At 44.3% G+C, this 12,164-nt stretch overlaps 1 protein-coding gene across 7 annotated transcripts in view; it reads left to right on the plus strand.

The window, feature by feature from the left end:
* GRIN2B (glutamate ionotropic receptor NMDA type subunit 2B) overlaps positions 1-12,164 on the plus strand; it is an 815,960-nt gene that overhangs the window by 579,687 nt on the left and 224,109 nt on the right. For all 7 annotated transcript variants that reach the window (XM_081589234.1, XM_081589233.1, XM_081589232.1 and 4 more), the window contains one exon: positions 7,017-7,615. In XM_081589234.1, coding sequence (XP_081445360.1) covers positions 7,017-7,615 — 599 coding nt within the window. The remainder of the gene's footprint in view (positions 1-7,016; positions 7,616-12,164) is intronic.

Below are 12,164 nucleotides of genomic sequence, written 5' to 3' on the forward strand. Positions count from 1 at the left end.
CCACCTGGAGATTCAGAGATGAATAAGGTGCAATTCCTGCTCTTGAGAAGTGCACATTTTTTAATGGGATGAAGCACGCATATATGCTTCTCATGAGAAAAGGGAATCCTCAAACACTGTTGGTGGGAATGTAAATTGGTGCAGTCACTATGGAAAACAGTATGGAGGTTCTTTAAAAAAGTAAAAATAGAACTACCATTGTTGTTGTTCTTCTTCAGTCCCTAAGCCATGTCTGACTCTTTGCCACTCGGTGGACTTCAGCACGCCAGGCTTCCCTGGCCTTCACTGTCTCCTGGAGTTTGCTCAGACTCGTCTCCATTGAGTTGGTGATGCTATCTAATCATCTCATCCTCTGCTGCTCTCTTCTCCTTTTTCCTTTAGTCTTTCTCAGTGTCAGGGTCTTTTCCAATGAGTCGACTCTTCACATCGGGTGGACAAAAGTATTGGAGCTTCTGCTTCAGCACCAGTCCTTCCAATGAATATTCAGGGTTGATTTCCTTTAGGATTAACTCGTTGATCTCCTTGGAGTCCAAGGGACTCTCAAGAGTCTTCTCCAACACCACGGTTCAAAAGCACTAATTCTTCAGCACTCAGCCTTCTTTAAGGTCCAACTCTCACATCCACACATGACCACTGGAAAAACCACAGCTCTGGATGAAAGAATGGCAAACCACTCTAGTAAGCTTGCTGCAAGAACACCATGAACAGTATCAAAAGGCAAAATGAACTACTATATGACCCAGCAATTCTACTCCTGGGTATATATTTGAAAAAACCCAAAACACTAATTTAAAAAGACACCTGTATTCCAGTGTTCATGGCGGCCTCATTTACACTTGCTAAGATATAGAAGCAACCTAAGTGTCCATCAACAGATGAATGGATAAATAAGGTGTAGTCTGTGTGTGTCTGTGTGTATACACACACAGACACACACAATGGAATACAATTCAGCCATAAAAATGAATGAAAATTTGCCATTTTCAGCAACAAGAATGGACTTGAAGAGTATTATGTTAAATGAGATGTCAGACAAATAAAGATAAATCTTGAATAATATGACTTATATGTGGAATCTAAAAAAAAATACAGCAAGCTAGTGAATATAACAACAACAAAAAAGAAACAGACTCACAGATACAGAGAAGAAAGTAGTAATTACCACTGGGGAGAGGGAAGTAGGGAGGGGCAATATAGGGGTAGGGGAGTAACAGCTACAAACTATGAGGTATAACATAAGCCAGCAGGAAACATTGTACAACACGGGGAATATAGCCAGTATTTTATAATAACTATAGGTGGAGTATAATTTTTGAAGTTGTTAGTCACTGTATTGCACACCTATAATTTATATCATATTGTACATCAATTATACTTCTTTAAAATTTTTAAATAAATAAATATTGTGATAGGGGCATGTATAAAATATTGTGAAAGCACAGAGAAAAGAGAACTAACTTGACTTGGGAAAGTCAGAAAAGACAATATGCATAAAAAAAGCTGACTTTTGAAATAGGCCTGAGAGATGAGCATGACATTTTCCACATGGAGTGCTGGGGAGAATCCCTTTATCTGTTAATAATCCAACTCCTTTTTGAATGTTCATAATGACAGCAAGCTCCGTACCTTACGAGGCCCATTTCATTTTAAACAGCTATAATTGTTGCAAATGTGCTTTCTCCATTGAGCCCGATGGTGCCTTTTACTATTTCTGCTCACTGGTCCCAGTTTTCTCCTCTGGAGCCAATGGGCAGAGACTTATCTTTCTACCATATAAGTCATTTTTATATTTGAAAATAGATACCACGTTCGCTTTCAAGTTGTCTCTTTTCCACATTGGAAAAGGGAAATGGATAAAGTCTCCAGTTGGATTCCCTGCGAAGGTGATCTGAGATGAAGTTGGTGCATAGGAGGTTTAGGAGGGAATGCTCTCCAGTCCCACACGCCCTGAATGGAAGGGCAGGACTAGACAGAGGGAGAAATACAGTGTGAGACAGTATTTTCTTTATTTATTTCTGACTGTGCTGGGTCTTTGTTGATGTGCGCAGGCTTTCTCTAGCTACCGCGAGCAAGGGCTACACTCTAGTTGTGGTGTGCAGGCTTCTCATTGCAGTGACTTCTCTTGTGGCAGAGCATGGGCTCCAGGGCTCGCTGGCTTCACTAATTCTGGCTTAGCTGTCCTGCAGCATATGGGATCTTCCTGGACCAGGAATGGCCCTGTGTGCCCTGCATTGGCAGGCAGACTCTTAACCACTGGACAACTGAGCAAGTCCTTTGATGCAGTATTAATGGAACCTTGTGGGAAGTTCTGAAGACAGGCACATCCTTCAGAGTTGCCCAGAATTAAGGCAGGAGGACCAGGTCTTTAGACTCCATGACCACCGGTCACTCCGTACACTCTATCCACTTTGAGTGAGGGGGTTTTCTTCAGCTGATGCAGTCCCCAGGGTGAACTGGCAGCTGTACCCCATTGCTGGTATATCCTTTATGTCTGAAGTGGATCTGTAAGGGATCTCAGTGATGCAGAAGAAGAATCTCATGTACTGCCAATTTTCTAGGCAGTTATTTTTCTGAGACAGTTAATAGAATGAAAACAGTACCTGTTTTTGTTTCTTCTTATTAGCAAATAAACACCATGAACACCAACGTGATGCGTTCACCATAATAGTTCCAGACTGACAGGCTCTAATGTCCCATCATAGCTTCCCTGTGCTGACTGCACCTATCAGTCATGGTAACCCTTTATCTTGGACTGCTTTACAGGTGCTCTGGAGGCAAGTTGAAGAAGTACATTCATATAATTAATTTGAATGGGAATCTGAGGAGACTGCTCCAAGGACCCGTGCACATAACATTTTGTAATGACACCAGGAGATAAAAATGTTAGTGGGGAAGCATAGTGAGCTGAGTTATATCCCTGTCCTTCATCCTAGAAGATGCTACTTCTTGTGGTGATCACAGTGCATGCTGGGAGCCTGTCAAGATGGATGCATGGCCACAGTCCTTTCCACTCCATGCACACATGAAGATTGCTCTTTGATTTGTGGCTGTGACCATAATTTGCAAAGGCTGTCACTGCTTACAACTTACAGTTAGCCCAAAGCTTTGTTGAAAAAGAGCTGTTCTGTTCCTGACTGCTATATACCAGATTGATGTGTCAACTAAATTAATAACGCTGGACCACTCATTATACCAGGAAACATTCGCCCAAGCTATAACTTTGTCTCTTGATTCCCATTTGGTTTCATTAACTTCCTCTTGGTGCCCCAGATAAAATCGCCTTATAAAGCCTCCTTATTTAATGAAGGACTGGCAAGATAACATGGTTGAACTGGGCATTGACAGGAGTGGAGGAAATCAGAAAAGGATGATTGTGGAAAACGATAGAATTAGTAGGTAAAATGAGGATGTGGTGGAGGTAACTTGAAACCACATTAAATTCTTCTTTTTTTTTACTTTCACTATTTATTGGCTTTCTTCACATAATAGCTGGCAGTTTCTTTAAGAGCTCATTTATTTTTGTGAGGGAGTTTTAAGAGAAGACTAAGAAGGAGAGGGTCAGGTTGGTATACAGTAGATTGGTTTTCTTTTAAATTCAGTCTCATTAGCATGGGCTCATTTACTATGGACACCCATGGGTTTTCTTTCAAGGCTATCTCTAGCTGTGTTTTGGAATCATCTGTGGCTGCACAGTGGCTGGAGCTTTGTGGGTGTTCAAGAACCTCCTTGTGATAAGATATGTTCATTTATCATAGAATGGGTAGTAGTTTTACCCATCTCATCCTAAGCCTGTGCATTTTAAGGTATATTTGGATGCATCTGTCCCTTTGTCATGTCCACTGGGCTGGTGAAAACTCAAGTGATAATACATCTCATTTGAGAATCCTGCAAACTCCCCAGTTTAGCTGAAAGTAACAAGGAAAACAAATGGCTGTCACTTTAAAGTGATCACAACCATTCTGGGTAAGTTGTTCTGTCACGGGCCTTCCTTTCCTGTTACTGTGGTTCTCTGTGGGCCCCTGACAAGTCTTGTCATAATTAAGCTTTGCTGTCTTGGATTCCCACTCTATCCTATGACCCAAGAACAAGGTCAGTGTCACCTGAAGAGCAGTCCATACTTGGCATTGAAATAGAAGACCAGGAGTAGGGGCTGGCCACGTTAAAAAAAAAAAAAAATCACTGTTCTGTTCTGTCTAGGAATGCAAGGGATTTCTGAGTATTAATTTTATATCTTCCAACTTTGCTATAGTCCTTAGAGGCTCCTCTTTGACTGTATGTTTAAGCCAGGGGAGGGAGCCATTTTACCCTTAGCTCCAGTAATTTTCTGGTGGCATCTTTGGGGTTTTCTACATGTAGTGTCAGTCATTTGCAAACAGTGAAAGTTTTACTTCTTCTTTTCCAATCTAGATTCTCTTTATTTCTTTATCTTCTCTGATTGCTGTGGCTAGGACTGCCAAAACTAGGTTGAATAATAGAGACGAGAGGGAGCACCCTTGTCTTGCTCCTGATCTAAGAGGGGATGCTTTCAGTATTTCACCACTGAGAATAATGTTTCCCATGGGTTTGTCATGTATGGCCTTTATTATGTTGAGGTAGATTCCTTCAGTGCCTACTTTCTTGGAGAGTGTTTTTTTTAATCATACATGGGTGTTTATTCTTGTCCAAAGTTTTCTCTGCATCTATTGAGATAATCATGTGGTTTTTATTTTTCAATTTGTTAATTTTGTGTATCACATTAATTGATTTGCATATATCAAAGAATCCTTGCATCCCTGGGATAAAGCCCGCTTGATGATGATATATGAGCTTTTTAATGTGTTGTTGGATTCTGTTTGCTAGAATTTTGTTGAAGATTTTTGCATCTATGTTTATTGGTGAGAGTGGTCTGTAATTTTTTTGTATGTGTGTGGCATCTTTGTTTGGTTTTGCTATCAGGGTGATGATGGCCTTGTAGAATGAATTTGAGAGTTTTCCTTCCTCTGAAGTTTCTGGAAGAGTTTGAGCAGGATAGGTATTAGCTGTTCTCTAAACTTTAGGTATGGAGAAGACAATGGCACCCCACTCCAGTACTCTTGCCTGGAAAATCCCAGGACGGAGGAGCCTGGCGGGCTGCAGTCCATGGGGTCACTGAGTCGGACACGACTGAGCGACTCCACTTTCACTTTTCACTTTCATGCCCTGGAGAAGGAAATGGCAACCCACTCCAGTACTCTTGCCTGGAGAATCCCAGGGACGTGGGAGCCTGGTGGGCTGCCGTCTATGGGGTCGCACAGAGTCAGACACGACTGACGCGACTTAGCAGCAGCAAACTTTTGGTAGAATTCACCTGTGAAGCCATCTGGCCCTGGGCTTTCTTTTATTCTGAAATAATTTCCATTCCCTCCCTTTGCATTCTTGGTGCCCCACCCTCTCTATATCCCTGAGTTCCATGGTCCTAAGAGGCTCCTCTTGGACTGTATGTTTAAGCCAGGGGAGGGAGCCATTATAAGCACCATTTTACCCTTAGCAGAAGGAATTAACCCCAAATGACTGAGCAGCTCCTGTTTCATTTGGATCACTTGTGAGAAAATGTGAAGAGTTCAAGGCACTTGAAGCACACACAGCCCTGGCAGAGCCTTGGGCTGGCAGCTCTCGCTGCCGAATCAGGGTCTTTGGATACCAGCTGGATATCTCCCAGCCTGCTTTTTTTTTTTTCCAATAGCGAGTGCCCAAAAAATACTCAGCAATTTCTCAGCTGTACAACAATATGTTTCTGAACTAAGAAATGACTGCATCATTTTGTTTAAAAGCCTGATCTCTTGTAACCATGCTTCAAAGCTCTGGTTTTGGGGATAAAAAAGCACTGCCCTCTTTGAATTAAAGACACAATTTTGTTAGCTTGGATATTTATAAAATGGAGATAAACCATCAGATAGGAGACAGGGGCCACTGGCCAAGAAAAGAGACGCCATTACCCAGGAGGAACTCAGGGGAAAATAGACTGAAACAGAAAGACGAGGCTGAGAAGGTCTTCATTTTGTGGTTTCAGATTCTTCTAGCTGTGAGATGGAGATAAAATGCAGGGCCTGACATGTCCAAATGGCAGGTGCAATACAGCTTCAAATGGGGGAAATGTAAAATGGCTTCTCCCTCACAAAGTGGGAGAAAACGTAAGATGCTGAGAATTGACGGAGGGTTGTGTGTAATACACAGGTCAGACGGAGAACCCTGGCGTTATAGAGGTAAGAGAAAGAGCTATTCTCTATATGCTGTTCTCGAATACAGGCTTAATCGCAGATGACCTTGAAGATAAGTCACGGTAACTTGTAGCTTACGTAGACTGTCTGTGCCTCACTCTAACCTGTATGCCTCGTTACCAGAGTAGAAGACAGAGAGAAAACTCCATGTGCTGTTCATTTAACGGTTATGTCTTTATAGACAATGCACTGATCAAGTCTTGTGCTACAGCGCACTTCCCGGCTCGCCACACCTGAGTGCCACTCACCTGCTGGACCACTCACCTGCCCCCGCCCTACTTGAGGTAGATTTAAGGGCAGAGTGAGGGCATTTTGGTTTATTCTCTGGATTGAATGAAACACACCCACATCTGATGAATCCAAAAGTCTCAAAAATTGGAAAGAGCAATCTGTGTTTATATAACTCATTTGACAGCGAAACCTGACCTCAACTGACATGAAGCCATTTAGTCTTTATCCTGCTTTTTGTGACTCTTCCTACATTTTGCTCTAGAAATACTAACGTATTTGATTTTCGGAGGCTGCCTAGGGCTCTGCAGTAGCCTCGAGGACTTCAGACAAGGAGAACATAGACCCAGGTTGGTTTTCTCCAAGGGAAGGTTTTAAGAAGGAGAGTATTACAAATGTTTGCAATTCAAACATATCCATCTTTAAAGGCATTAACGTGGAAAGAGTAATTGACACAAACAAACCTCTGTGTCCAGCTGGTTCAGACTCTCCCTCACCATCTTTGTTCTGACTTTTCTCTCTCTTTTTCTTTCTTTATGTTTCTCGCTCTAGGATGAATCCTCCATGTTCTTCCAGTTCGGCCCATCAATTGAACAGCAGGCTTCTGTGATGCTCAACATCATGGAGGAGTATGACTGGTATATCTTCTCTATTGTCACCACCTACTTCCCCGGCTACCAGGACTTTGTCAACAAGATTCGCAGCACCATCGAGAACAGCTTCGTGGGCTGGGAGCTGGAGGAGGTCCTTCTGCTGGACATGTCCTTGGACGATGGGGATTCTAAGATCCAGAACCAGCTCAAGAAACTTCAGAGCCCCATCATTCTTCTTTACTGTACTAAGGAAGAGGCCACCTACATCTTCGAAGTGGCTAACTCAGTAGGGCTGACCGGCTACGGCTACACGTGGATTGTGCCTAGTCTGGTGGCGGGGGACACGGACACAGTGCCCTCGGAGTTCCCCACTGGCCTGGTCTCTGTGTCCTACGATGAGTGGGACTACGGCCTCCCTGCCAGAGTGAGGGACGGGATCGCCATCATCACCACCGCGGCCTCCGACATGCTGTCTGAGCACAGCTTCATCCCCGAGCCCAAGAGCAGCTGCTACAACACCCACGAGAAGAGGATCTACCAGTCCAATATGCTGAACAGGTGGGCATGTGGCAGAGGGTGCACCGATGGTGGAGGTCAGAGGGGAGCTTCCGAGACTGGGTCGGAGGTTCACATACCGGGAGGAGCAGTTCGCGGTATCTGAGGTTGAAGGCTGGCCCCTGGGAGGGCCAGTGACGGTGGGGGTGACCCAGATTCAGAGCTTGCTGTGCTGTGTTCTTGTTTTAAGAAATACAGAACAGCTCCCCTCCTTCTTGATCACTTCCCACATGTCTGGTCTTCCTCTTAAGAGTTTTGTGTGTTCAACCTCATTTAACCCTCGAGGCAACAACTCTACTAGGCAGCTTTTGAAAATTGCTTGCATTTTATGATATAAGAGAATAGGCTTGTAGATGTAAACTGTGTAAGGCCATGCTGAAACTAAGAGGTTCCGTTTGGAGTTGAACGCAGATCTGTCCAATGGCTACACTGGGAAAGATGAGACAGGCATAGACATGAGAGAGGATTGGCTCCTTACCTTTGGGATGATGCTGTACCGAGAAGGAACAGGGGATAAGGTACCTGAGTCTGTAGGCACGTGAAGAGGGTTCGTCCCTTGGTTTATTTTTGTTTTTTAATAAATACTCTTGATCTTATTGAAGAAAGTTAAAAATTAGTAAATACAAAGAATTTTACAACAAATAGCAGTGTGCTCACCACCAGGAATTAGTTATTAATAGTTTGTCTTTACAGATATGACATTACAAATATGACAGAAATAGATATTACATGTATGGTGATGTCTTTTTATTTTTGGCTCATTGAACATATATTGTTTTTGTTATTATTACTTAAAAAATTGTTTTTAGTTAAAGAAATTTTTTTTTGCTTCTCTTCTCTCTGCCTTTGAGATTAAGTGAGAGCACCATTGTAGAAACAACTTTTATGGTTGCCCTTGTTCTGGTTTATTGAATGAGAAGATATGGGTGGAATTCTGCTTCCCTGGCCTCACCCCTTCCCATGGACAGAGAAGCCTGGCGAGTTACAGTCAGAATCCAACTTTGATGGCAGGACATCCTCACAGAGGCTGTTGTATAAACAAGTCAGGTGCAGGTTCTGTACTCTGCTTCTGTGGTTTTGTTATTTGTATAAAGCTGCTACATGTGGTGACCTAGATGGGTGGGATGGTGCGGGGTGGGAGGGGGGTCCAAGAGGGAGACCCTTCTCCAGCGGATCTTCCTGACTCAGGGATGGAACCTGCATCTCCTGCAGCTTCTGCATTGGCAGGCAGATTCTTTACCACTGAGCCACCTGGGAAGCCCAATAGCTGATTCATTTCATTGTACAGCAGAAACTAACACAACTTTGTAAAGCAATTATACTCCAATAAAAATTCAAATAATATGGAAGAGGGCCCCCCCACCAAAAGTAAAAAAGACCTTAAATCTCAAGAAACAATCATTGTTGAAATAATCAATTACCGTCTTTCTAACTAGCTCCCTATGCATGTGTACCTGTGTGGAGATGAATCTACAGTTTTACATAAATGAAACTCTAACCAGACGTACTGTTCAATAACCTTACTTTATTTCACTCAACAATGTGTTTTGGGTATCCATTTCACCTTTATTATGAACTGTATCAGACATATAGAAACATATTCAGAAAAATTTAATTCATACTTGGGTACCCTCCACCCAGCTTAAAAAATAAAATACTACAAAGCGTACTTTGGAGAGGTTCAAGTATATTGTATTTATAGGAGGTTGAATGTGTACCGATGAATGCTTGTTTAACTTCTGGAAGGGACTTGAACTCCATAGCCTCTCGACTGCGTTCCCAGTTCAGAGTTGAAACTAAAGGTAGTTTCTCTGTGACTGGACCTGGGATCCAGCCCTGACATTCCCCCACCTTGAACTCCCTGCTCTCTTTGTCATCCCTCATTATTCCCATTTGTTGGTAAAGACTGTCTTGGTTTTCTTCCTGCCTTCCTGGCAGATCTGTCCTGGCCTCCCAGCTTGCTTGTTCCTTTACTGCTGCTGCTAAGTCGCTTTAGTCGTGTCCGACTCTGTGCGACCCCATAGACGGCCGCCCACCAGGCTCCGCCGTCCCTGGGATTCTCCAGGCAAGAATACTGGAGCGGGTTGCCATTTCCTTCTCCAGTGCAAGAAAGGGAAAAGTGAAAGTGAAGTTGCTCAGTCGTGTCCGACTCTTTGCGACCCCATGGACTGCAGCCTACCAGGCTCCTCTGTCCATGGGATTTTCCAGGCAAGAGTACTGGAGTGGGGTGCCATTGCCTTCTCCCTTCCTTTACACTTCTCTTAAATATTGGTACCTCTCAAGGTTCTGTCCTAGACCCTCTGCTAGATTTCTCATCCACTGCTGAGAGTGCAATGTCTGTAAGTTCCCCCAAATTGATGTCTCTGGCTGCAGCGTCTCCCTTGAGCCCCACGTGTATCCTCTAACTCTGACCACATCTGTTCTCCTTTGGATGCTCTGTGCCCTTGACCACACCATATCCAGAGCTCAACTGCTGTCTCATCTCCCATCAACCCTCCCCACGCTCTTCTAGCGAAATTGGCACCTCTTATAAAGGGATGTTGCTATTTAGTCATTGAGTTGTGTCTGACTTTTTGCGACCCCATGGACTATAGCCTGCCAGGCTCCTCTGTCCATAGGATTTCCCAGGCAAGACTGCTGGAGTGGGTGGCCATTTCCTTCTCCAAGGGATCTCCCCGATGCAGGGATTGAACCTGTATCTCTTGGGTCTCCTGCACTGGCAAGCGGATTCTTTACCACTGAGTCACCTGGGAAGCCCCTTATAAAGAGTACCTCTTGTTACCCAGTGCCTACAGTAAAAATGTCCCAAGATTCCTTGATGCCCCAGCCAACCATGACCTTGTCTGTGGATTCTCCCTGGAGAGCCTTCTCTTAGTTTCACCCCTGTGCTGTATCCCAGTCCACCTCTTCTGACTCGCATTGCTGCAGGGCCTCTTAAATGCCTTCTGGCTCCCAGTTCTGCTTCTTTTCAATCTCCTCTGCGGTCAGAGTGATCTAAAATGAAAATGTGATTTCATCACTCTCGTGCTTAATACCTTTCAGCGGCTTTTCATTGCTCCTGTAATAAAGTCGCAGCTCCTTAATATGGTTTATAGAGTCTTCCACAGCGTGAGCCTTCTTGGCTTTCTGAAAGTGTCTCGTGCAGCTCTCTCTCTTCAATGCCACCTTCCTGCCAGGCTGAAACTACCATGGCCTCTGTCCCTTCCAGCCCCAACTGCTGCCTCAGTGTGCTCCCCAGGTGCCCCTGCCCAGCAGTACACAGATGCTCGTGTCCTCTTCTGCCCCCTTTTCATCATCCCTCAGGATTCAGTCTTGGCATCCCTTCCTCTGCAAGCTGAGCCCTGGGCTGACATCACTCTGTTACACACCTGCCCTGCATCCTCTGCCTTTCCAATAAAGATGATTATCATTATGTGCTTTATCACCTCTCTTCCCTGTACGCTCTGTGAAATCAGAGATGCTTCTGTCTGCCTTGTTCATGCAGCATGAGAAAGATCCTTGGATCGAATGCAGGACGTATCGCCCAGTGCCTCCTGCCCCGCAGGAACGTCGCTGCTCTGCTTCTCTTTTCGAGACAAGGGACATTTCCTTTAAAAACTTACTACGTGTTCAGTTCTGTACATTCATGTTTTCTCCTCATTGTTAGTGTTAAATTCAAATCTGATTCAGATGATTTTTCCAAATATTTGTTCATTAAAACCAAAACTAACAATAAAGAAATATCAAGATGAAAGCATCTGCCAAAGAAGTCAAGTGGGTATTACCTTAGTGTCCATAAATATAGTTCAGGAATGCCTGCTTTTATCTTAAAACTTCCTCTGGGTAAGCCGCCATCTGAAGATAGTACCTCCCATCTGGCTGACTGCATGTTAGACTGTAAATGGTATCTGTGAAGCCTGGTCTCCAATCACCATATCTTTGAAACCATAATTGGTCTTAACCTTGTCGCCATCTCTTCTGGCCTCTCAGGAAGGCAGCCTCCTTTATTCTCTGTGCTCCTTTTTTTTTTTTTTTTTTGGTCCACATTCCATGGCTTGTGGAATCTTAGATCCCCCACCAGAGATTGAACCTGGATTCTCAGCAGTGAGAGCTCGGAGTCCTAACCACTGGACCACCAGGGAAGTCCCAGTCCTCCATACTCCTTGCTTACAGCTTATTGTCAAGAGGGCTACAAATGCCCACCTCCACCTTCTTCAGCACAGTGGTCCTAAATAGAACAAAGATGGCACAGTCCATATTATTCATACTTTCCTTGAGACCAATGCAGAGCAGAGGGACAGTCCATCTTCCCTCGATTTGCCAAGTGCTCCGTGTAAAGGGCTCACCAGACTTTCCAGAGCGCCTCTCCACTGTTTCCTCCATGCGGGTTCTCTTCTGCCCCTGTTCCCTGAATCTTCCAGGCTTCTGTCTCTGACTGTCTGCTGGGCATCTCCCCTGGACAGGACTTCTCCCCTGTCCATGGACCCACACCCCTCATGCTTCTCCATTGCCTTTTCATTCCCCTTCTCCCCAGTGCAGCTGCCCCTGGTTCTAGAATCCAATGCCTAGCCTC

This window comes from Giraffa tippelskirchi, chromosome 4, assembly GCF_054371585.1.
Source record: "Giraffa tippelskirchi isolate mGirTip1 chromosome 4, T2T-mGirTip1v1.2.pri, whole genome shotgun sequence".
In the NCBI taxonomy this organism is placed as follows: Eukaryota; Metazoa; Chordata; class Mammalia; order Artiodactyla; family Giraffidae; genus Giraffa; species Giraffa tippelskirchi.